The sequence below is a fragment of the Salvelinus alpinus genome, chromosome 12 (genome assembly GCF_045679555.1).
Source record: "Salvelinus alpinus chromosome 12, SLU_Salpinus.1, whole genome shotgun sequence".
NCBI lineage: Eukaryota > Metazoa > Chordata > Actinopteri > Salmoniformes > Salmonidae > Salvelinus > Salvelinus alpinus.
This window is the reverse complement of record NC_092097.1, coordinates 13,651,126-13,678,845: the sequence shown is the minus strand read 5'-3', so window position 1 is coordinate 13,678,845 and position 27,720 is coordinate 13,651,126. Positions and strand designations below refer to the sequence as shown.

Sequence of the window (27,720 nt, the reverse complement as noted above, 5' to 3'; positions counted from 1 at the left end):
CCTGCCACTCACAACAACAAAGATAAGAGATCATGTCTTCCTCTCTGACAAGCGGTTTCAACTCGATATTTGTATTTGAGGTCTGGTCCAACAGAATTGGTCATATGGACACCGAAACTCATTGTGTGGAGAAGGAAACCTTTCTATCAATACTCTTTTTATATCTCAACTCCTCAAATTGCGCAGAGCAGACACTACTAAAACGGGAGTATCAATGAACATTGATTCTGGTAAGTTAATGCTCAGACAGAAGGGTCTGTTCAAAACAATTAAACTGTTCTACCTTGTTAGCTAGCAAATAAATACAAGTTGGCTAAACTTGAAATATAAAGATTAGCTGGCTCCTCGCTAGCATGTGGGCTTGTGCTTGAGAGATTGTTTATGAGACCTGTGTTAATTAAGCAATACGGCACGAGGGGGTGTGGTATATTGGCCATATAACACAAACCCCCGAGGTGCCTTATTGCTATTATAAACTGGTTACCAACGTAATTAGAACAGTAAAAAGTCATTTTGGGTCATACCCGTGGTATACGGTCTGATATACCATGGCTTTCAGCCAATCAGCATTCATGGCTTGAACCACCCTGTTAATAATTTTATATAATGCCACTACAAGAAGTTAGTCATTATTAGTGAATGTGCATTATGCATGGTTCTGGTTAAACTTGTAACAAAAAGGTATTTTCAAAGACAGACTTGAAAGACCGATCAGTGATTATTGAAAAAAAGCAGGTTAAACTATTTGGATAAAATAATTACATTATTAGTGGGTCTTATGGTTGAGAAGGCTTATATTTAACATAGGTATAATTTCACAAGCCCTGAATTCATTAGATTATTGTTGACTGTTTGAAATGCAGTGTATTTGACCTTTAATTGTGCAACCAACCTTCTTAGATATATATTGTGAATCACCCATAAGTTTGTAAAAACTCGATATATGATTTTAAGGCCATATCGCTCAGTCCTATGAGAAACACACGGTGCAGTGAGAATGAAACAAACCCAAAGTGAAAAGCTGGCATACAGTAAGTAGCCCAAACAACAAGCACTGCAGGAACCAAGGGCATGTGGGCTATAGAGCGGGGGGGGGGGGGGGGGCAGGAGGGAAATGACAGACTGCTGTTCAACTCCATTAGCTGCTATGTGAGAGGGGTGCATCTAGCAGCACACGACCTGTGAAGAATCTTAGATCTCGCTTTATCTTGGAATGGGATTGCCACATTAATTCTTGGGAACTGTAATCTCTCAAGCAAATCAAATTACTCTCATTAACCGCAGAAGAAAACTGCCTCTGTAATAAGTATGTATGAAAAAGTATTTATTACCAATAATCACCTCTTTAACATGAGCCAGCTTACAACGGCTTTTATTTTTGCTGATTACGTTCAAAAATGAGAAACAGGAAGGCCGTTTGTGCGAACACACACACACACACACACACACACACACACACACACACACACACACACACACACACACACACACACACACACACACACACACACACACACACACACACACACACACACACACACACACACACACACACACACACACACCTGAGTGTCTGTGATACAGTGATTAAAGGGGAGGGTATAGAGATACAGTGCTTTAGGGGCCTTTGAGAGGACATGCCTTACCTAGTCATAAAAGCACACCTCGGTGTTTAGGCCAGTGCCAGAATCCCTCTCAATGGGTTCGCTTGGAGGTGAATCACTAGAGAATTTACATGTAAAGCAGCCCATGTCATCAGCCAAGCAGTGCCTGCACACAAAGCTGTCCATGGCAACTCAGTACACAGTCACTGACCGCTACATATTTGAGAATGTTTGTGCGGATCATTGCCAGACTCAGTGCAGACACTAGCATAACAATGCTATTTCTGAATCATAGACAGCTGCTGAGATTGTTTCAGCTCAACTCATTTACATCATTTTGGTCGTCTGAAAGCCCAGTGTGAATAACAGAGTCAAAAAAAACATTTGCATTATGCATTTCTGCAAATAGAGAAAAACAAACTGATACTTGTATACTTTATCACTACGCAGGGAGTGAACTCTTTGCTCTCATTCCAGGATATGACATCATTACTTCTAAGTAAATGTTGCCAAGTATAATTGCTCTGCTCGTAAACATAGCAGACACAGATATCTTCTCTATTTGAAGAACTGAAGTCTTCCCCCCAGAAAATTGTCAATTAATTACATGAAAAAAGGTAAGAAAAAGTAAGAAAATACATAAAAAAGACTGATAAATATGAATTTCCTCCATGAAATCAATTATAATTCGAGGTCAGCGGTTAATTCATTTACAGGCTTAGCATAATTACCTGTTTTTCCCTCATTTACTTACATTTACATTTTAGTCATTTAGCAGACGCTCTTATCCAGAGCGACTTACAGGAGCAATTAGGATTAAGTGCCTTGCTTAAGGACACATCGACAGATTTCTCACCTACTCTGCTCGGCGATTCGAACCAGCGACCTTTCGGTTACTGGCTCAACGGTCTTAACCGCTAGGCTACCTGCCGCCCTGGGACACTGCTATCCCTGCTATTCAAGTAACACACTCCAGTGATTATTAAAATTAAACATCTATTCCAGGGGGAACGTGTCTTTCAAAATACAATGCAGAAATATGAATACACCAAAACAAAACCCTGTAGTATACCATGAAGAATTATTCAAATTCTTATTAGTCACATGCGCCGAATACAACACCTTACAGTTGAATGCTTACTTTACGAGCCTCTAACCAACAGTGCAGTTTTAAAAAAAATACGGCTAAGAATAAGAGATAAAAGTAACAAGTAATTAAAGAGCAGCAGTAAAAAAAATAACAATATATACAGGGCGGTGCCGGTACAGAGACAATGTGCGGGGGAAATTCAAATAGTCTGGGGTAGCCATTTGACTAGTTGTTCAAGAGTCTTATGGCTTGGGGGTAGAAGCTGCTTAGAAGCCTCTTGGACCTAGACTTGGTGCTCCGGTACCGCTTGCCGTGCGGTAGCAGAGAGAACAGTCTATGACTTGGGTGGCTGGAGTCTTTGACAATTTTTAGGGCCTGGTATAGAGGTCCTGGATGGCAGGTACCATGTGGTACCAGGCTTGGCCCCAGTGATGTACTGGGCCGTTCGCACTACCCTCTGTAGCGCCTTGCGGTCAGATGCCGAGCAATTGCCATACCAGGCAGTGATGCAACCAGTCAGGATGCTCTCGATGGTGCAGCTGTAGAACCTTTTGAGGATCTGAGGACCCATGCCAAATCTTTTCAGTTTACTGAGGCGGAATAGGTTTTGTCGTGCCCGCTTCACGACTGTCTTGGTGTGCTTGGACCATGTTAGCTTGTTGGTGATGTGGACACCAAGGAACTTGAAGCTCTCAACCTGCTCCACTGCAGCCCCGTTGATGAGAATGGGGGCGTGCTTGGTCCTCTTTTTCCTGTAGTCCACAATCATCTCCTTTGTCTTGATCACGTTGAGGGAGAGGTTGTTGTCCTGGAACCACACGGCCAGGTCTCTGACCTCCTCCCTATAGGCTGTCTCATTGTTGTCGGTGATCAGGCCTACCACTGTTGTGTCATCTGCAAATTTAATGATGGTGTTGGAGTCGTGCCTGGCTGTGCAGTCATGAGTGAACAGGGAGTACAGGAGAGGGCTGAGCACGCACCCCTGAGGGGGCCCTGTGTTGAGGATCGGCGTGGCGGATGTGTTGTTACCTACCCTTACCACCTGGGGGTGGCCCGTCAGGAAGTCCAGGATTCAAGTTGCAGAGGGAGGTGTTTAGTTCTTAGCTTATTGATGAGCCTTGAGGGCACTATGGTGTTGAACACTGAGCTGTAGTCAATGAATAGCATTCTCACATAGGTGTTCCTTCTGTCCAGGTGGGAAAGGGCAGTGTGGAGTGCAATAGAGATTGCATCATCTGTGGATCTGTTGGGGCGGTATGCAAATTGGAGTGGGTCTAGGGTTTCTGGGATGATGGTGTTGATGTGAGCCATGACCAGCCTTTTAAAGCACTTTATGGCTACAGACGTGAGTGGCAGGTTTCCTTAGTGTTCGTGGGCACAGGCACTATGGTGGTCTGCTTAAAACATGTTGGTATTACAGACTCGGACAGGGAGAGGTTGAAAATGTCAGTGAAGACACTTGCTAGTTGGTCAGCGCATGCTCGCAGTACACGTCCTGGTAATCCGTCTGGCCCTGCGGCCTTGTGAATGTTGACCTGTCTAAAGGTCTTACTCACATCGGCTGCGGAGAGCGTGATCACACAGTCTTCCGGTACAGCTGGTGCTCTCATGCATGTTTCAGTGTTATCTGCCTCGAAGTGAGCGTGGAAGTAGTTTAATTCGTCTGGTAGGCTCGTGTCACTGGGCAGCTCTCAGCTGTGCTTCCCTTTGTAGTCTGTAATGGTTTGCAAGCCCTGCCACATCTGACGAGCGCCAGAGCTGTTGTAGTACGACTCAATCTTAGTTCTGTATTGCCGCTATGCCTGTTTGATGGTTCGTCAGAGGGCATAGCGGGATTTCTTATAAGCTTCCGGGTTAGAGTCCCGTTCCTTGAAAGCGGCAGCTCTAGCCTTTAGCTCAGTGCAGATGCTGCCTGTAATCCATGTCTTCTGGTTGGGGTATGTACGTACGGTCACTGTGGGGACGACGTCATCGATGCACTTATTGATGAAGCCATGTTAGCACCTATCACTAGAACGTAATGTAATATCAAACTATTCCTCCAGATACTAGAGTATCTATACAGCACACATGCTCTACAAAAGCCAAGATTGAATTCTGTATAAAAACTATTTCAATAATTTAGTTTAGCTAGTGCATCAGTATCCCAGTGCAGCTAGCAGTGACTGGGGTTTGGCAGCAGGACAAAGTAAGGCAGAGCTGCCCCATGGCTACAGCTCTCCTATAACTTCTCAACCTGCCCATCAAAGAGGACCCCCCCCCCCCCCCCCCACTCCCCGCCCGCCCGCCTGCCTGTGCATGGCGTCTCCTGTGATTCATGCTGGGCAGGTGAGACAGACAGCAGGGGGGGGACTCAGGTATTTACAGTAGCAGGACTGGAGGGGACGTGGTGAGACAGTGAGGAGCGGCACACAAACTTGTGATCTGTGACTATGCATCATAGCAAAAGAAATGAGCTATTCTGCAAGGGTGTTCATTATATAAATGATACTGCTTTACACATAAATAATGTCAAATTGGCACCATCAAAAGGTGTTTAAATATTAATAGGTGGGGTTATTTATCGTGTTTTAACACATGAGTTCCACCCCAGTGAGACAGACTGCAGAATATTGCATAAACACTTTGTAAACATGCAGCTGTTAAGATAATTATTTTGATTGCGGGACTCAAGGCTTTCTTCACCTCCTCAACATCTGTTTGAAATATGGGGCAAAACCGGCATTCTGACTAGAGCACAGGTGGTTTAAATAGAACACACACACACACTTCTGTGTATAAACATACATTTTCCCCCTCTAGTTTAGAGTTTCTCTCTGGCTCGGTGGCGAGTCAGCGAAAAGGCAGAAGCTGCAGCTCCCCACAGTACAGTCCACCTGCCAGGAAGAGATCCTTTTCTGTTCTCTCCTCCAGTCAGACCAGGCCTAGAGAGATGCCGTAAGACTGGGAGAGAAGCAAAGACATGCTGTTGCTGGATTCTCTGTCATGTACTGCACAGAGCAGAGGGCAAGGGACAGCAGGCCCTTTATCTATGGGATATACCAACGTAGAGCTAGGAAAGACATTATATAGAATCACCTTGAGATGCTGTCTCATGTTATACTGCACCAGGGCTTCATGGATGGATCTACGTAACAAACACTGTAGATGAAAGTAACAAACAAATAAGACATTTGGTGGAATAAGCTATCTGATATGCAAGCACTGTTGGTTATTCCACAACAGGTAGTGTTGGCTCTGTAGCAGTGACCCAGGCTGTGGGAGAGAGCAGAGGGAAGGGAAGGTGTGGGATAACCAAGCAGCCAGGCAGGCACATTGGGTCCCCAGTCCCCCCAGATTCCTCACCCCCTAATCCCACTGGCCGTTTCTCAATTTCACACATCACTCTTTGACACTTTTACATTAGAAACACAGCCCTCTCGTGATTAAACACAGCCCTCTCGCTCTCGCTCTCACTCTATGGCGAGGGAGGTAATGAGAGATGGGTGTCCATTTCCCAGTCTCTTTTGTTTTCTCACCAAATCAACCACAAATAACCCACAGGCCTTTGAACCCCATCTTGATTTTGCTCTTTAGATAAGGGCAATACTTATTGTGTTCATTGCGCTTGAGAGCGACGACGGGGAGTACAAAGTCACTCCAAGATATAGACAAATACAGCACAAAATAGACAGTTTCATCTGCCTTAACTCGAAGGACAATTTCAAGTGAACTCATGGAGATGAGCAAATATGGTGATTAGGCAGCACCAGCTCGGGACCTCTCATCAAATGGAGAGAAAAAAAACTAATGTTGTAACTTCATTCAAAATCCCCTCAAACTGGTTCAGTATGTGTGCATGTTAAATATGTGTTGCAGTTCCTATGTATACCATAACCCTGGTTTGAAAGGGTAAAGCAGGAAATGGACTAAACAAACATCGCTGGTGGAGCTCACATAGACCCTCCCCTGACGCAATAGAACCACGCAATGAATTCCCAACATGCATCAGTGTGCTGTAGCCCCGGTGATGCCCTCGGTTGTGAATGTGCAGGGGGAGGCTGAGGAGTACAGAGTATTTACTGATGCGGTTATCTTGTCCTGTGACAGGCAGAATCAATCAATCACCACGCCGTGGCTCGGCTCTACCGCGCATTCCAGGTACAGCCCCTCGCTTCTGGGGGAGGAGATGGCAGTGTTAGCCAAGCCAAATTTGATCAACCAATGCAGTTCCCCTGTGCCACAGCTATCTGGGATGAAGATGATATTATGTGGAAGTGAGCAAAGTGATGAAGACAGCAGAGAGAGAGAAGTCCAGGTGGATCTCTCCTCCTCACAGGCTTAGCTTCCTCTTAAAGGCACAGCGCCTCCGTTCTGGGAGCAAGGGTAATAAATGACAACGTGTGACACCGCTGTTGCCTCTCTTGTACAGATCAAGGCGCCAAGCATTTCTATGCTGAAGACAAGTTTGAATTAATTATCAGAACGTGTATTAAAAAATAAAACGTGTCCGTATACCACAATTACATACCAATTAAAGACACAATCCTGGCAGGTACTCCTCAAACTGACATTTCACATCAATCAATCAAATGTATTTATAAAGCCCTTTTTACATCAGCAGTTGTCACAAAGTGCTTATACAGAAACCCAGCCTAAAACCCCAAAGTGCAAGCAATGCAGATGTAGATGTAATTCCTTAAACAGATTTAATGACATGAATGAACGTTTTTATGGAGGTTACTACATTTGCATTTAGCAATGAGGAAAAATGAGTATAGTGTTTAGACTGCAGGTAAGCGCTGGTAATTCAGAGCTCTATATTTATGCTCTATATTTATTTTACATTATCCAATTCAAAATACCATCTTTCTGATTCTAACTTCCTTTTGCATGTTAATGTTTAATAAGGGACCGTGGCTATCTATGGGCACAATTATTAAATATCCGCTGAGATATTTGTTTTTTATAAATCATACTCTCAATTTTTTACTTATCTGATATATACATGGATTGGTCGTTTAAAACTTCTTATGGCTGAGATCCCGTTAACGGGATCGATATGACAACAGCCAGTGACAGTGCAGGGCGCCAAATTCAAACAACAGAAATCTCATAATTAAAATTCCTCAAACATACAAGTATCTTATACCATTTTAAAGGTAATCTTGTTGTTAATCCCACCACAGTGTCCGATTTCAAAAAGGCTTTACAGCAAAAGCACCACAAACGATTATGTTAGGTCACCGCCAAATCACAGAAAAACACAGCCATTTTTCCAGCCAAAGACAGGAGTCACAAAAAGCAGAAATAGAGATCAAATTAATCACTAACCTTTGATGATCTTCATCAGATGACACTCATAGGACTTCATGTTACACAATACATGTATGTTTTGTTCGGTAAAGTTCATATTTATATTTATATTTACTCTGGGCACCTCTGGGAACCTTATTCATCCAAGCTACACATATGGGGTTGGCTTAGATTGTTGAAACATGTAAACTATACTTTGTCTACCATGTTCATTGAAAACATAAATGCATTTCAACAATGAGCACTTGTTATCTCTCAAATACATCATTACAGTTATTAGTTAGCTAGCTAGCGGATTTTTGACATTTCAGTATAGACGTGACATCAGTCAAAAAAACTCAAAACAAGGCATGGTATCAAGAACAAAATAAAACTAGCTGAAACAAGCCACCTACAATTCCCCAAATGGCAGCTCCTTGTCATTGTTGCCAGCTATCTGGTCATCAGAATCACAAAAACACATGGACTTCTGCCCCATTGAAGCGTGCGCAATGTTTTCGTCAAGTTGTCAGCTAACCCGTCTATAGGAAATGGCTTTAAGACCTGTGCCTTTTAGCCAGTCATATCCTCAATATAGACATAATCCAATGGTTGCCAGGGAATGTTGCTTATGGAGAAACGACAATTGCATCAATATAGTAATTAACAGATTGTTTATAACGTTGGCATGTATCATGATATGCCATAATGCCACAACACGGATTAGTCTGTTACAAGCTGCAATGATTACACAAATATTTATCTGAGGCCCGACAAAAGAAAATTGACTGCTTACATAATTATGAAAATATTACACAAGTGGTGTAGTGGAGATTGTTATATGGGAGGAAGTTGTGTCGATAAGTGCAGACATTAGGGAAATGACTCTGCCTCTCTCTCTCACACACACATTAACACACTCCCAGAAGTATCAGCCACAGCAATGTGTTTGCATATGAACACTGGCAACACCTGCACACACACAATTCCATAAAACAAGATAGCTTATGCATTGTAAATGTCCACACAACTACATTATACAGACAAGGCCCTTTCGGTTTTATATGCCAGTTTAACGTTTACGTGAAATACAAATCATGATTTACATTTTTTTAACAAAAAATAACAGCATAAAATTGCTTTGTGTCGTGAATATTAACATAGCAATCTATTCCACGTTCTATTAATGTTCTAGTGTGACAAATGTAGATGTTGAGAAGATACAGCACCAGTCAAAAGTCTAATAAATATATATGTCTATATACAGCACCAGTCAAAAGTCTAATAAATATATATGTCTATATACAGCACTAGTCAAAAGTCTAATAAATATATATGTCTATATACAGCACCAGTCAAAATTCTAATAAATATATATGTCTATATACAGCACCAGTCAAAATTCTAATAAATATATATGTCTATATACAGCACCAGTCAAAATTCTAATAAATATATATGTCTATATACAATACCAGTCAAAAGTCTAATAAATATATATGTCTATATACAATACCAGTCAAAAGTCTAATAAATATATATGTATTTATACAATAACAGTCAAAAGTCTAATAAAAATATATGTATATATACAGTACCAGTCAAAAGTCTAAAAAATATATATGTATATATACAGTACCAGTCAAATGTTTGGACACACCTACTCATTCAAGGGTTTTTCTGTATTTTTACTCATTTCTACATTGTAGAATAATAGTGAAGAATCTCAAATATATTTTGATTTGTTGAACAATTTCTGGGGTTACTACATGATTCTATATGTGTTATTTCATAGTTTTGATGTCTTCACTATTATTCTACAATGTAGAAAATAGTAAAAATAAAGAACAACCCTGGAATTAGTAAGTGTGTCCAAACGTTTGACTGGTACTGTATGTGTGTGTATGTGTGTGTGTGTGTGTGTGTGTGTGTGTGTGTGTGTGTGTGTGTGTGTGTGTGTGTGTGTATATATACAGTGGGGAGAACAAGTATTTGATACACTGCCAATTTTGCAGGTTTTCCTACTTACAAAGCATGTAGAGGTCTGTAATTTATCATAGGTACACTTCAACTGTGAGAGACGGAATCTAAAACAAAAATCCAGAAAATCACATTGTATGATTTTTAAGTAATTAATTTGCATTTTATTGCATGACATAAGTATTTGATCACCTACCAACCAGTAAGAATTCTGGCTCTCACAGACCTGTTAGTTTTTCTTTAAGAAGCCCTCCTGTTCTCCACTCATTACCTGTATTAACTGCACCTGTTTGAACGTGTTACCTGTATAAAAGACACCTGTCCACACACTCAATCAAACAGACTCCAACCTCTCCACAATGGCCAAGACCAGAGAGCTGTGTAAGGACATCAGGGATAAAAGACCTCTACATGCTCTACATGCTTTGTAAGTAGGAAAACCTGCAAAATCGGCAGTGTATCAAATACTTGTTCTCCCCACTGTATATATATATTTACTATAACTTTTGACTGGCACTGTACGTGTTGTGTGACTAGTGGGAGCCAGTTAGTTTACCTGTAGCTGGATGGCAGCTGACAGAAGCCTATCTCTCTGGAACATGGTGCTGATGGAGCCTGTCACTTCTCTACCGTATGAATCCCTCCCAGATGACTCTTGTTGGACATGGACATACCCCACTGCCGTTCCCATGCTCTCCCTTCACCCGGGCAGGCAGACAGACAGACAGATGGACAGGTAGGGCCTGCTCTAAACAACTCTTTTAAACATTTGCCCAGAAGAAGCTCTCCCTTTTGTCCAGCCCCTGTATCCTAATGCATGTCAGCCAGCTCTAATCAAGCAGAAAATGGTCATAAATATTTCTTTCTGCTAGATTTCACATTCGCATTTCACACAGGGACATGATATTTTCCCCTACCTCCGGGGAGTACCTAATGCAAAAACGAGTTTCTTATATTCAAGGCTCATGTTCCTTTAGTAAAATGCAGAACATATTCCCAGGGCGGGAGAAAACAGGGGGAGAGAGAAAAAAAAGGAGAGAAACAAGCATTAAGCCCTGTCTTAATATCTGTACCATTTACTGGCTAGTACTTTCACAGCCATCCCATTACATCATGTCAGAGATTGTAAACAACTAAATAACAACAGCGCAGTGGAGCCCACAGCTAGAGAGCAACACAACACAACATGCATTCCTGTGTTCCAGAGGGGCTCCCGCCCGGCATGCTCACAGTGGAGAAAACATTTGTTTTTATTGTCCATTTAAATAATATATATCCTTTTTTTAAAGAGAGAGAGAAAGAGCGAATGAGGATTTATACTAGTGGTGCTGTGGGTGACTATTTATGGCAGCCGTCATTCACAGGATGCTGGGGTGCCATCACTTTTCTTTATGATGAGACATCACATCGTAGACGCAGCATATCATTCTCTAAATGGTATACAACCATTCAGCTGCAAACGCAGGCCCCTCGCCATTTTTCTCTCAAATAGAGGCCACGTCACTCCCGAACGCATCGGAGGTCATTATTAAATCACTGATAAATACATCGATGGGAGACGAGACAGGTCAAATCATCCAATGTGCTCTGAAAGGAGGCAGAGTGAGGGTTCACACAGACATATATTTACCTCTATAGGCAATCAATTGATTTTAGGTGTCAGTTATTTGTCATATTGTCTTTTCATGATAACAAGGGGAAATCATGTTGAATAAAGACTTAATAATGTCTCATTGTCCATTCAACTACTCATAACCTGCCACCATACAAACCCTGAGAAACATGGTCTCCCTACCACCACTAACAGCCTCTACGTTTATTGAGATCCTAACGTCCTGCGTGTAGAGACCAAGGTCAGTTTGCCATGTATCTCCATTACAGCACTGCATAGTGACTGTGCTGAATGAAGCAGACACACGTCTGTGCTGCTCATTTTTATGGCCCATCCTACGGAGGTCATTTCCCAGCTAGTGAGTGCAGCATAAGCATTAGGATCATAGCTAGCGATGCTGGGGAGACTGTCAGTGGTGTAACGGGTTAAAAAAAAAGAAGGATTTCCCAAAGCCTCTGCACTCCCAATGTTACAAACCAAGGAGGTTCAAAAGTCACAAATCCTCTGTGCTCACTGCTCTATTCTTCGACAGAGAGAATTGATGTGTAGAGCAGGGAAACAAGAAGGTGGGGGAGATAATAAAAAAATCTCTCTGGTTCTTTCTCAAGTACCTTCATCACCATTTGGCAGCTAAACCGCTAAGAGGCATTCTGAGCCCTTTAACCCAATGAGTCCCACCATAACACCAGTGTGATTTGGACTTCTAACCCATTTTAAACATTGTGTGTTTTCTATTTCTTCTGCATACCAACCATTAGTCTCTGTGATTAACGGGGGCTGAGCTAGAGCGATGTTTGTGAAACAAAGGCGGATCCTGATGGGGTCCGCGGCCATTAAAAAAAAAAAAAAAAACGTCTGAAGAGTCCGAATGGTTTGATCTACAAACTACTAAAAGCTATCCTTGAAAAGCTGAGACGCTCACGAACACGCACATGTAACATGTTTATGACGCTCACGAGCTACACAAGAGCCATTAGAAGGTAAGTGGTTCATCTACATAGAAGATCATAGGAAATCCCAGGACATAGTGACTATAATACTGTAATAAGCTCACATAGTTGCAGACAGGTTGTAGACAGGTGTCCTGCTGATGGGGCGCCTAGCCCTTTAAACAGCTTGTAAAATTCCAGAAAATGATGTCATAGCTTTAGAAGCTTCTGATAGGCTAACTGACATCATTTGAGTCAATTGAAGGTGTACCTGTGGATATATTCCAAGGCCTACCTTGGTGCCTCTTTGCTTGACATCATGGGAAAATCAAAAGAAATCAGCCAAGACCTCAGGAAACAAATTGTACACCTCCACAAGTCTGGTTCATCCTTGGGAGCAATTTCCAAATGCCTGAAGGTACCACGTTCATCTGTATAAACAATAGTACGCAAGTATAAACACAATAGGACCATGCAGCCGTCATTCCGCTCAGGAAGAAGACGCGTTCTGTCTCCTAGAGATGAACGCACTTTGGTGCGAAAAGTGCATATCAATCCCAGAACAACAGCAAAGGACCTTGTGAAGATGCTGGAGGAAACAGGTACAAAAGTATCTATATCCACAGTAAAACGAGTCCTATATGAACATAACCTGAAAGGAAGAAGCCACTGCTCCAAAACGGCCATAAAAAAGCCAGACTACGGTTTGCAACTGCACATGGGGACAAAGATCATACTTTTTGGAGAAATGTCCTCTGGTCTGATGAAACAAAAATAGAACTGTTTGGCCATAATGACCATCGTTATGTTTGGAGGAAAAAGGGGGAGGCTTGCAAGCCGAAGAACACCATCCCAACCGTGAAGCATGGGGTTGGCAGCATCATGTTGTGGGGGTGCTTTGCTGCAGGAGGGACTGGTGCACTTCACAAAATTGATGGCATCATGAGGCAGGAAAATTATGTGGAAATATTGAAGCAACATCTCAAGACATCAGTCAGGAAGTTAAAGCTTGGTCGCAAATGGGTCTTCCAAATGGACAATGACCCCAAGCATACTTCCAAAGTTGTTGCAAAATGGCTTAAGGACATCAAAGTCAAGGTATTGGAGTGGCCATCACAAAGCCCTGACCTCAATCCTATAGAAAATTTGTGGGCAGAACTGAAAAAGCGTGTGCGAGCAAGGAGGCCTACAAACCTGACTCAGTTACACCAGCTCTGTCAGGAGGAATGGGCCAAAATTCCCCCAACTTACTGTGGGAAGCTTGTGGAAGGCTACCCAAACATTTGACCCAAGTTAAACAATTTAAAGGCAATGCTACCAAATACTAATTGAGTGTATGTAAACATCTGACCCACTGGGAATGTGATGAAATAAATAAAAGCTGAAATAAATCATTCTCTCTACTATTATTCTGACATTTCACATTCTTAAAATAAAGTGGTGATCCTAACTGACCTAAAACAGGGAATTTTTACTAATATTAAATGTCAGGGATTGTGAAAAACTGTATTTGGCTAAGGTGTATGTAAACTTCTGACTTCAACTGTAAATTAAAATATTATTTTTGCTGGGGTCTCTGGACTGACAGGGTTAATGGCCCAATGCAGCCGTTTTCATTTCAATATCAAATAATTTCTGGATAACAATTAAGCACCTTATTGTAATAGATGTCCATTAAAAAACTGTTTCTCAAGCAAGAATTTTGCTAGGACTGTCTGGGAGGGATCCGAGTTGGGAAAGGAAAACTGAAAACTAGCTATTATTGGCAGAGAGGTTTGGAACTCTCTTTGTTATTGGTCTATTATCCAATTTAACGCATGGTGATGTCACCATGGAAATCTGAACCTCCTGCCCATGCAAACCTGCTGATTAGAAGGTCCTGTGTAGATAGCATTTTCAGGAAATTGCAACTATCAGGAAATAACACTGATTACATTGTTTCACACTTTTACAGTGTTAGTTTCATCAGCTGTCGTACAATATGATACAAAACACACAAAAAACAGAATTTTGACTCCACTGGGCCTTTAAGAAACAGGCGGCAGGCTCATTCTTCACAAGGTGCTCTGGGGAGCAATATCACAGGCCTGCGTGCTAACAGACGCCTGGCAGGAGTAAACAGGCGTTTTGCTGCCATCACTTTGCTCCCCTCCAGTCGCCAGCTCTTCCCTCTCTGTCACCTGGGCCCAGCCTGCCCAGTCTCAGCACTGAGGTCTGACGGCATGAATGAACATTGACGTCTGTTATCCACAGTGATAAGTGTAGATTATGAATAAGACATAAAAAGCCAGTTTCACTACACCGCTTTTGCATTAGCAGGCTACTATCTCCATTGGTAATGCGCTCCCCCCTCCCTCCACCCCCAATACACACATACACACCCTCTCTATCTGTGTACTATTGTGGCCTCTGGAGCCCCAATAAATGCCTTAATCTGAGGCGAATGAAGCTACAAGGATTAGGGCTTTATTGAAACAAATAAGTGTTTTATTGGGAGAAAGCCCCAGTTTCAATTTCAATAGCTCGTTTAAACCTTATCTGCCAAATCCTTAGGGCCCATTCTATGTTAATTGGATCTACATTGCACTTGCATTGGGGGTGTTAACAAGCACAGCCTATGAATATTAATTACCCAGAAGTTTTCTGTGGAGAAAATACTTTCCTGATACATATTAATTCTATGAAGTTTTTAAAGTAGAGCTCTCATTAAAAATGTATAAGCCCTGTGCTTAAATGTTTTCCCAAGACGACTTGTGTATCTTTAACTTGATCCCTAATAAATTGGGTCAAATTGGCCATCCTAAAAGACTAGTTTCTCCGAAAAATGCATTATTATTCAACTCGATGTAAACATTCCATTCCACTGAATAACGGGTTTTGTTTAAACAGTGTTTTGACTATGGCTATTAAAACCTTTCATGTTAAGGCCTGTACTTTCCCAACCCAAGCCTCCTGAGTCCCTGTTAAAGCGGTTACTTGTTTACACCGCTAAACACACAATCTGCTCAACAAAAACAGACCAATACCAGAGTGTGTGTGTGTGTGTGTGTGTGCCTGAGCACGTGTGTTTGTGCGTGTGTGTGTGCATATGCGTGTCTTGACTGTGAACATGGGGGGTTTGAGGGGTAGGTTTGTGGGTATGCGGGTATTATGCATTTAGTCAAAACCCTCGTGACGGTTCAGCCCTTCCAATAAGCCATTGAACACTGAACCAATACAGACGTGTTTCCCTGTCTGCCTCTCCACACCAGCTGCTTCAGACACCTGCTCAGAAGTTTAGAGTTCCCCTCTTCAGCACTAACACACAGACATGCCATCAAAGACCATCCGGGCTCCACACAATGAGAGCCACTTCACGCTTCCTAATGATACCAGCATACAGGCGCATCATTTACATAGGAAGCAGTGGCCACACTGACCCAACATAACACACTTCTGAGGGATTTCTTTAAAGAGGGGCGTGGAGGGGTGAAGGGGGAGGGGAGCACCGTTACATCATCCTGATAAATACGGGATGCACAACAATACACCTTCCACTATACTACACCCCCTCCCCTCCCCTACACACACGCACACACCGCCAACTCCTCCTTTAATGTCTTTTTCCAGGCGCTGACTGTTTGACCTGAAATCCATTATCCCCCATGTTTCTTTTCATGTGGCCGGGGTGAGCTGCAGTACAGTAGTGAACGACTTACCTTGCAGCGCTGCTGTCTTGTTGGGGCATGGGGGAAGTGAAGAGGCTCTCTGATTACCTCATTGTGAAACAACTCCTCAGACCCCCCCCCCCCCCCCCCCCGCCTGCCCACATGAAACAGGTCGGGGAGGGGGTGTAAACAGGATGTCAACCCACGGAACAGTCAACTATTTTAAACTCGGGGGTATGTCATGGTATGCACACATGCAACGTGTACTTCAGCTCTTTCTGCTGCTGCTCGCCCGGCGGGCTGAAAGGACATGCTGGAGGTAGACTCAACAAAATGGATGAGTTCATGAGCTGGCCATTTTGGAATGTAGCCATAGGGAGAGGTTCTGCTATTGAGGTTACCTTCAAAACTCATGAAGAAAAAAACTCAACAAGACATGACAAAAGGCTTCAGAAGTCATACCATGCTAGACTAAACAGATCTCTCTTTCCCTGGGAGAGAAATATATTGCATGTAACAATTAACTTGACTCAAAAAGCAATATGGTTCAATTGCGGAAGGCTTAGGCCTCGACAAAAACAGTGATGAAGTTTTATTTTCTACAGGTAACTGACAAAATAAAGGAAACACCCACATAAAGTGTCTTAATAGTATGTTGGACCACCACGAGCCAGAACAGCTTCAATGCACCTTGGTATAGATTCTACAAGTGTCTGGAACTCTATTGGAGGGATGCGACACCATTCTTCCATGATACATTTTTGCTGATGGAGGTGGAGAACGCTATCTCAGGCGCCGCTCCAGAATCTCCTCTAAGTGTTCAACTGGGTATACTTTGAATCTCTCATTTACTCAAGTGTTTCCATCATTTTGGCAGTTACCTGTACATACAAGCACAGTACTGTTCAATTTCCACCTCCATCAGTATGATTATTAATCAGATCACACATCAATTGCCAAACCCACCAAAGAAATCAGCCCGTAATAAAACTGTCATCCGCTCCACTATAAAGACAGATGCTGTGAGTTGTGTGATAACATAATTAAACTGTTCTGGGAGGGATTCCATACAATTATTCAAATTGGAAGAGCACTATAATTTTACCAATAAAGCAATTTAGGGCAATATGTAGTGTCATAACACTGATGTTATCCGTTCCCCCAGATTTACAATAAGTTGCAGCCCCTACCGTCCCTAGCCCGATCTGACAGACATAAAGCAGTGTGTATCCTTTCAACATGATCCTCTCTGAGATGGGGAGTGTGTGTGTGTGTGTGTGTGTGTGTGTGTGTGTGTGTGTGTGTGTGTGTGTGTGTGTGTGTGTGTGTGTGTGTGTGTGTGTGTGCTGCAACCCTCAGCAAGGAAACACATTGAGAGAATAATGCGCCATAGCTCTTGGACACCAACCACACAGAGAAACCTGCCGTTTATCATACGCATTAGCTATGCAGCACTGAGCAGATATACAGCTATGAGAAAACACAAAGATGCTCAATTCAATTCAAATGTGTGGTGATAAGGAGCGTTTTCACCTTTCTTGTAATGTATTTCAACTGAGGAAGCTGCTTGTGGTTCTCTTCCACTGAACTCCACAGTCGAGTGCACACAATCAGCAGCCAACCATCCCAGCAGCGTGAGGGCTGCTTTGAGCTCTCCTTTGACCTGATGCTGTTAACCTCTCTCGTCTAAGTAGTCTCCTACTGACCAGAACAGAGGTTTCAGCAGCCCTGGCCCTGCTGTACTGTACTGTACCTGTCCGTCCTACAGTAGTCTGGAAACGTGAGAAAGTCATGTGAGTCTGCTTATCACTTAGCACTTCCTCCTCCGGTGTGTGCACCTCAAAGCAGAGTTCAGCGACGGACGGACGGACGGACAGACAGACAGACAGACAGACGGACGGACGGACGGACGGACGGACGGACGGACGGACGGACGGACGGACGGACGGACGGAGCGGAGCTGAGCTGAATGCATGTGCGCGCGCGCGTGTGTGTGTGTGTGCATCTCGCTCGCTGTCTATTCCACCATGTCCATAAGGGACCTTGTAAGGTTTGCATTATGCAAACAGCTAACCTGTGCCTGCTCAGCTCTTTCTGCTGTTACGTGTGAAGAGCCAGTGTCATCTCTCCCTTTTGCACATGCAACGCTACAGTACGGATGGCCCTTCTCTGTCAGAGAGGGAGAACAAACTCCCATCATGGTTTGCCTTATCTTGTGACTTGCAAAAAAGCTTTAGAGCATTTGTCTGACAAAGAAGCCTGGATGGATCTTTCTGCAATAGAGGAAAAGCAATGCTTCATCCGGCTGTTGTTCTTTTTATGATAATATTGTTGGAAGGAATTTTGTATCACTGAGGAACGATGATATTTAAGGAATCTCTCCAACTTGATTAAAAGGACACTTCTAAGAGACAGGATATTAATATTTAATACTCCACAGTTATATCAGCTGAACCCAATTCCTAGCAGAATAATCAATTGTTTTGCTCAAACATGCAAGAGATTACTGCCTAAATGAACCATAAATCACTACCAACAGCAGTATATGTAGGAACTTGAATGTGCTGGATGGAGTCAACAGTAGCACAAAAGCCTGCAGTATCTAAATGTTCAATCACGTCATCACTGTGACTGCCTGCCTGTTGATGTGGCTGGCTGCATCTGGTCTGTTCTATTATGTGACTTCTCCTTTGGCCATCAGAACTTCCTCTTGCAAAATCAATAACAACAAAACAAACCGAAAAGCCACACATTTCTTGCTATTGCATAAACATAGCCCTTTTTACATATTTGTCTTCATAATTTCTATCATCTTCATTTCCTCATGAAAGGGACTTGCTGAAAACCACAACTTCTGCACAAGCAGCAAAAAAGTTTAGCGACAACATTCAAAAAAAGTAGTCATATTCAAAAAGTATAGGGTGTAAACCTTCTGTTTGGTTGAAACAACATTATCCTACATTTAACTACCAAATGGGGATATTTTGGTTCAAACAGAAAATGTCCATACAGTGAATGGCTTTAGATGTTTGGCCTGATTTTAAATCTCTGAACCGACATCAACAAAGCACAAACAGAAACATCTAAATGATCCCCAGACTTTCTAACACAAAAGCAACAAATAAAAGTTGCACATGGCAAAAGCCTAGACGAAATTGCTAAATTATGAGCAAATAAATACTCAAGCTATTTCTCATAAAAGAAAAAGAGAATAAAGATTTTGTTCTCCAAAAAACGCCAATAAGGAGGAAGTACTTCAATTGTAGATTTAGATAAGCCATGCGAGCACCTTGCTGCTGAGGTATTCCAGCCCAATATTTGACTTACTAATAGAGATGTTTAAACCAAGCTTATGGTCCACTTCCCCCAAATCTGACTGGTCTACAAGATGAATTCCCCTGTCAGAATCAAGATGATCAAACAGATTACAATTATTTTATCCCCTATCTTTATTAATGAGCACTGTCTTTCATAGTTATGTTTCCTAATAAGAATAAATGATATGCCACCCCCAGGTTTGTTGTTCACCCTGACTCAGGGGATATATTCGCACTTTGAGTCAGAGAAAATTCTAGATTGATTTCTGCATCACCAAAAGGGAAACGGTGTCTTGGATGATTCTCAGAGAACAAAGACACAGAAGCCCACATGTCTGTCAGGTTATATTAGTGCAACCAGCAAATAAAACGTAAACGACAGACCGCAAAATGCCACAAAAGTAAAAGTTATCAAGTAATTGAGCGAAGATCTTAATGCCCATGCGACAATTAACATGGTTCATGATGCATGAGTGAAAATCCTGGGTTAGCCTAATGGGAGAATAAAAAGACAGGCGCATTCCCCCAGAATCCTCCACTGGTAAGTACCCTATCAAAGGAGAGCGTCAGGAGCGGAGAATGAGACATCTCGTCCTTCATCCCAAACCATGCACCATTTATCACACAGAACAATGAATCTATCCGCCTTCCTCTCTCCGTCCCCATCATCAACCGTATGGTACGCCACAGAAATTAACCATGGGCTTGGTTCAAAAGGACAAACAGAAAGAAAACATGTGCTAATCAAATGCACAGATTTTTTTTTATAAAGGATTAAATTCACTAGTAAAGTTGTTGTTTCTAAATTGTTTTCATAAATGACTGATCTGAGAGAATCATTATTCCCTCCATATGACCGGTGCTGGATGGTTGGCTCTATTCTCAGGAGAAGGATTTTTTTTCTCTCTCTCCTTGGTGTCAAGTGCGCATCCATGACACTTCCCTGCTCTCCCTCTCATCTGCCTCACATTCATCAAAGTTGTATCCCCTGTTGTCTTTGCAGAGCGAATCAGAATGCGCCCCTGGCAAAGAATGAAGGAAAAGTCAACAGGAATTAAGTTTCAGTGCAACTGTTTACTCAACTGTGGCTTGCAGTTATTGAAATTTTATCCACGGTTTTGTGTGACTACTGCAGTAATGAATTCAGTATGGCTGTGATTTTCTCACTGACGACATACTCGTTTTGAGCTGGAAAAAGAGAGGGAGACAGCTAGAGCAGCAGTGATGGAGGGGAGATAGGAGGGAAAGACGTAGTGGGCCTACAGGTCTAACACTGAGACACAAGTAGAGTATATCCTTTTTTGTCTACTTGGGTTTTTCTATTATTGCTGCTGGAGTTGCTGGAAAATATGCATTTGCAACTTTGCGGGTGTTAATGTTACTGGTTTGCAACAAATATGTCATTTTTGGGCTATTACTTCAAATGTGCTGTACGTGTTCTCAGGCTAATTTTCATGATAAGTGCTTCAAATGAATAAGATTATATTATTTTCTTTGAGACAAAATGCATGATTTAGCATGGGACCTTACAGTATACAGATGTTGATAGATATGCTGTGACAACAGACAGCAACAAAAGAGGCTGTACATCATGAATAAACTGCTCCTGACAACAACCCCAGTCATTCTGTGATGGCAAAATAGCATGAGACACAGTGATCTTTTCAATGCTGTTTCCTTAAACACGCTGTCGTGTGGCACACATAACACTGACACCAACAGAAAGAGCTTGTCTGTTTGCCTCAAGTCTCAGATGGTGAAAATGTTTTGGGCTTTACTAATAATAAAGCTACCGCCATTCTTCGGGCCTCATTGGTCGGACACAGAGGAGTGTGGCATTAGTTGTTGAGTGTGAGGCGTGTTTACAATGAGCCAAGGGAAAACCCTGTCAGCCCATTGGACAGCACAGCACTCAAACTGTCAGAGAATCGTGTGGCACCAACACACTTAAAATATGTTGACCTACCTTGATAAATATTTCACCAAAATGCAGATGCTGCATGCTACAATAAACATGTCCGCACCCAAACACACAATCACTGAGCGAGCACTTCCCCCTCTTAAAAAATTCTAAACGCCCTCGAATATACATAAATTATTATAATAATGTGTTTATGTACTTTGGGCAGGATTAAATATTAACAGGCACTTTAGAGGTGGGCTTGGGACTGCTGTTCACATGGGTTAATAAAGACAAGTATGAAGAGAGGAACCTAGTTTACCTGGTGCTGCTGGAGATGGATCAGGTCAGCTGCCGCGATGTCCAGCGCCGACGGTGTCGTCACGCTCCTGGGCCTCGCGTCCCTGGCACCGCCCTCCACGCTCGCTGCTCCGTTCTGATTGGCTGGACCGTTGCTTGTCGCCTCCGTCCCAGATTCTTGCATCATGACTTAAAAACCTGAAGGAGCAGAGAGTAGGAGAAAAAGCTTCTGAAACAAGGCACAGTACAAGGGACACAGTACGTTTCAACCCGGGCCACACTTTTCGTCCACTTTCATTACCGGTTTTCCTACTGGTTCATGCATGTCTGTTTCTTGTTTGTTTGCTTGCACTGTATTCAACTAAGCAAACACACGCACACACTCTCATAGACTCTCTTTCCACTGGGTGATGAACTAGTGTCTTGTTGTGTCTTTCCGGACCAGATACTTTACAAATGACAAGCCCATACTGGGTTGGAGGAAGGAGCATGGCTCAGGTTCTGTTAGTATTCTCCTTCATGGCTGTGTGGAAGGCAGGGGATAGAAACACACATCTTGGAAGAACCCAACCTCAGTAAGGCAAAGCAGAGGAGCCCAAGAAAACACTCACCCTCACAAACAAAACACTTTCTATGGAAATGTATATATTTACTTGTATGGTCCCAGAAGAACCACTGCAGAATGGCTTTTTAATGGGAAACAGGGCCAACGGGTGGGCCTGCCTGCCAAAGGATCTCCACGAGAAACATCCATTTTAAAACCGAGTGAAAATACTGAAAATCTACAGGGGTGCTCTATTAACACCAACGTGAGTCTACCAAAAACACGTTCTGTTATTACTTCATTTTAAAGAAGAATATGCTGTATACAAAGGGATATACACTGAGTGTACAAAATGTTAAGAACACCTTCCTAATATTGAGTTCCATGCTCCCATTGTCCCCCCATTTTGGCCTCAGAACAGCCTCAATTTGTCGGGGCATGGACTCTACAAGGTGTCGAAAGTTCATAATGTTTTGTACACTCAGTGTATATGCTCTATATTTGAATATATTTCAATCTTTTTTTTAAATAAACTAGATGGTAATTCAAATAAAATAAAAATTGGGGTATTGCTTTAGCTCTTTAAAATAATTTTTTGTGGTAATGGAAGAAGTGTTGTGATTTCAGATTCGAAAAACACAGAAGTAAACAAAGATTTTCTACGCGGTAAGTTTTGGTCTAACATGCTGACCAGACCGGACACGTCGCGTGCGCGAGCGTCGCAAAATAAATTTAGAAACCCATGTTATTCAATTATTGCACCCACACTGCTTGCGCGCGCCAACGAGCGTCTGCGACACCAAGGGCTAAAATAGATGTCGTTCCTATTTCTGACGCAGATCGCGCTGCAAGTCCTGCCTCTCCCATCTCCTCATTGGTTTATAGAAGCAGGTATCCACGTGCCATCTCCTCCTTGGTTTATAGAAGCAGGTACCCACGTGCCATCTCCTCATTGGTTATACCCACGTGGGTGATAGAAAGACGAAAACTGTTTTGCCGGTAGTCGTGGTAATACAATGAAAGTTTAGATGTGATCACCATATAATTTAAACGATGAAAAGGCCTGGAAGGAGGAGGAGATGACTAGAAACGATTCGGTTGGCCGTTTTATATGTGGATTAATTGTCGGAGTAGAGATCCTTGTCCATTTCAGGTAAAATAACAAATCAATGTTTATATCCCAGGACAAATTAGCTAGCAACAGCAAGCTAGCTAAACAGGACAAATTAACGTTAGCTAGCAAGTGCAAGCTAACTAGCTAAAATACCATACATGTTTAATGCTTTTCGACCTGTCCCCAAATTAATGTCATTGGTTTAGAGTTAGTTTTGATATTTTAACCTGCGTGTCGTGATCGCTTTTGGTGTGGGGGGGCAAAATACATTTATGCACGATAGCGCACGATTGCGCACGCGCGCAGCCGGTTTGGGCAAGGTGTTAGTTGTTTGGAAAATGGTCAAAATGTCAGTTGTTTTTAAGGAATTTGGTATTTTGGTAATGAGGCCCTTTATCTACTTTGGTTTTAAGGAAGTTGCTAACTAGCGTTAGCGCAATAGCTAGCACAATAACTGGATGTCTATGGTAACAGCTAGAAAGTATGCTAGCTGTTACCATAGAATACCAGGTATTGTGCTAATGCTAGTTATCATTGACTCGCGAAACTACCTCTAATGTTCTTCATACTGGTCGCAGATACATAACAATGGTATCCACAAGTTCATCTGACTCAGGGGAAGCAGATAAAGTGCTTCATTGCCAAAATCCAGAAGTATCCATATTTCAGATTTGAATAGCAGAGTACGTTTTTGTCTTAGTTTTTGGGAAAGTGGTCAGAGTAACTGATTTGTGTCAAAAGTTTCACACTGCATTGTTCTTAGCCATGGGCTATCCTTAGCTCCAGGCTAGGCCATGATGCATTGGCAATTTTCTGGGACAATATTGCTGAGGAATGTGGCCAGCAATGGTTGCTGCAACATTTTTCCATTGAAAATGATAAACTTTATATAATCTGGGGAATCTAGATTTGATCAGCAGCGCAACCTAGTGGGCAATTTATAGGAATCCTCCAATCAGAGTGCAGATATTGGTCATGTGATTAGTATGCCGTTCAAAATTTATTTGGGAAACATGTCGCACGTCACACTTCACTACTTCACAGGAGAGGCCTTTGAACACATTTTGTATTTGTTTATACAGTACCAGTCATAAGTTTGGACACACCTACTCATTCAAGGGTTTTTCTTTATTTGTACTATTTTCTACATTGTAGAATAATAATATGAAGACATTAAAACTATGAAATAACACATATGGAATCATGTAGTAACCAAAAAAAGTGTTAAACAAATCAAAATATATTTTATATTATAGATTCTTCACAGTAGCCACCCTTTGCCTTGATGACAGCTTTGCACACTCTTGACATTCTCTCAACCAGCTTCATGTGGTAGTCACCTGGAATGCATTTCAATTAACTGGTGTGCCTTGTTAAAAGTTCATTTGTGTAATTTCTTTCCTACTTAATGCGTTTGAGCCAAGAACAGCTTAAATAAGCAAAGAGAAATGACAGTCCATCATTACTTTAAGACATGAAGGTCGGTCAGTCGCAAAAACCATCAAGCGCTATGATGAAACTGGCTCTCATGAGGACCACCACAGGAAAGGAAGACCCAGAGTTACATCATATTAGTTTAACACTTATTTGGTTACTACATGATTTCATATTCAATAGGCCATCATTGTAACCGACTTGCCTAGTTAAAGAAAGGTTAAATAAAAAATAAAATACGAAAATACGTCTTCACTATTATTCTACAATGTAGAAAATAGTAAAAATAAAGAAAAACCCTGGAATGAGTAGGTGTGTCCAAACTTTTGACTGGTACAGTATATAAAAATAATAATAATAAAAAAAAATAAACATTCAAGTTTTTGTGTAAAGTGCTAGGAAAGTGGTCAAAATGTCAGTTGTTAGTAAACAGAAGAAAAAAAAGATGTGTTCATGTGAACACAACTGTATCATTAGATTGGTAGAATATATTGTTGTTCCAATAGATTGTCATTGTTCCAATTTCAGATTTGGCAGAGAAGTAGAGGAATATTTCTAATATGTCTAATTTATTCTGAGAGTGGTCAAAGTAGCTGTCAAAAGTGATATTGTTTTTAGTGAATAGAATATAATGTTGGGAGTCATGTCACAATGCGACCTTTAAAATGCTGAGGAAATCCCATGAAAGTGGATGGAAGACAAAAAGGAGGACAACAAGCTTAATAGTTTAAAACTATAAAAGATATCAAAAAGTTGTACACAAGCAACTTAATCCAGAACGGTATACACGTTTTAAAGTTTGAACTGCGTTTCTAGCTTAAACGGTGTAGCAGGAGTAGCGTTCAAAATAATAATAAGAAGTATGACGAAGATTTAAAGTGGGACGTTTGCTGTCGCAAGTCCCATTAATAAACAGTTATTCAGCCGTACCTTTTGCATGAAAATTCTGGACACATCATTTTCTATTTTTCAAGTGTGTACTGTTTCTGATTTTGGTGATACAAAACCCAGACAGACATCCCCTCACCCTTCAGCCCCAAGCTCATACCCCCACTCCCTCCCCTCTCTCCTGGGATGAGTATGAACCGAACGACACTGATGCTTATCTGGGGCTGTATTCCTGAAATCAGTGGTGAGATTTACATCTTTTGTGTTGGTCACAAGCCTCACTGGTGCGGCGGCGGGCGACACATCTAGTCGCCCAATTCCAGAGAAGTTAATGAAGCTGACCAAGTCAGGCAGAAGTAAATTAACTTGGCTGATTAATTATTTATATGAAGCAGAATAAATGCCCTTAAAACACTGGGCCTAATCATGAAAGGAGTTGAAAATGGGCATAAATGCAGATTTATAATGTTGCGTTTAAGGCGTGTAATAGGGAGGCCAGTATGTGTTAATGTGTACTCAACAGAGGGGCTGAGTCTCCTGAGATCCCCATCCAAACAAGACACAGCAGACCTAAGGCAGAGGGGCCACCATTGGGGACACTGTCTGACAGACATCAATTGTCCACATTTATTATGAGTAAATAAAATAAGCAAGATCACAACAAAATAATTAGCCTTTATAACAATAAATAATATTACAGACACTACTATTTGTTGTGTTGAAATAAAGAATAATTTCTGTACTATTATCAAGTAGCAAAATCAGTTGCTACCGCTATAATAATCAACACCATAGTGCACTATAATTTTAGATGTCTCTGCTTTTCTTGCAGGCAGAACATCCCAGTGACTCATCATCAGACACTGTGGTCTGCATTGGTTCATTTGTCATGTCACACCACCCACTCATCTCATTCTGAGCCCCTGCCTCTCTGTCTGCAGTTTGGGCCGAGGCTATGGGCTGTGTTCTCTGGATTGGACGCTCTGGGCTCTGGGCTGGGTCCTCAAGCCTCCAGCTCGGCCCACTCTCTCTCCAGACAGATGTTGACCCGGCTCACCCCTTCAGTCTGGCACAGCCTCACTCCATAATGGGATTTTCTAAACAAGGAGCGAGCAAGAGGAATACTGTGGGATGGGAGGGAGCCGGCTACAACTACATCTGCAGGGCCTGGCTGCTCAGCTCATACAAACTCCCCTTCCTTCTGAAACACCAATTAGAAACACACATTCTCAGGCCAAATGAAATGTGATTTGAAATAAACCACATGCTGACGTTAATCACCCCCACTTCTTTTTCAAATAAAATATGTTTTTCCACACATAGAAAAGAATTGACTGAGTCTGTTTTTTTTTCTCTCTCTCCAAAGCTACATAAAAGGCGGAAAGTAATGGTTATTATGCACGCACTGTCATTCCATGCAAAATTTTCATAATTATAACGGAAAGGCGTACATTTCCGAATGCATGGCATCTCCAAAAGTAATCAAGAGAATGAGCCGTGGGGCTATTTTAATGTATGCAAAACTAGTGACCCACAATAAAGGAGGGGAAGGCTACAATGAATGCAAAGTAATGCGCGCATGCTTGGAACCGGCACTGACGAGGGGCGGCTAAAATTAACACCCAATTAATTTTCGAATTGACAAACAAATGAAACCCATAAATCTACTTTCTCATTAATATTACCACAGAATAATTCAAAGCTGCAATATTGCAAGCAACAAAAAAAAACGTAAAAATGAAAATGGGAAATGTGCATTATCCATCATAAATATCAACCAGATAGGAAAGAGACTTATTGGAGAGTTGTCTGGTGATAACAATGTTAATCTGAGCAGCACTGAGGCAGAGACACAGCAGCTTCATGTAGACTAGCAGACACAGGCAACCACATGACAGGGCCCTAGTTTATTTATTTTTTGTTTGCTCAGGGAATGGTCCAATCTGTGATGACGACTCAAATAGCTTGCTATTTTACTTAATCCATTTATACAATGATGCATATTCAGGAGTAATTATGGGTCAAGTGTCTCGCCAAAGGTACTGTACTTAGCAAGGCTGGAACACACACACACACACACACACACA

The 27,720-nt window shown here is 42.0% G+C and overlaps 1 protein-coding gene and 1 long non-coding RNA gene across 14 annotated transcripts in view; one reads left to right on the top strand and one right to left on the bottom strand.

Moving 5' to 3' along the window:
* LOC139535567 (forkhead box protein P1-B) overlaps positions 1-27,720 on the bottom strand; it is a 209,267-nt gene that overhangs the window by 70,375 nt on the left and 111,172 nt on the right. For all 13 annotated transcript variants that reach the window (XM_071335094.1, XM_071335097.1, XM_071335085.1 and 10 more), the window contains one exon: positions 21,676-21,851. In XM_071335094.1, the coding sequence (XP_071191195.1) occupies positions 21,676-21,840 (165 nt within the window). In that variant the 5' untranslated portion in view covers positions 21,841-21,851. The remainder of the gene's footprint in view (positions 1-21,675; positions 21,852-27,720) is intronic.
* Positions 11-26,960, top strand: LOC139535569 (uncharacterized). Its single transcript, XR_011667157.1, has 2 exons — positions 11-230; positions 26,466-26,960. It is a non-coding gene; the product is annotated as an uncharacterized lncRNA (long non-coding RNA).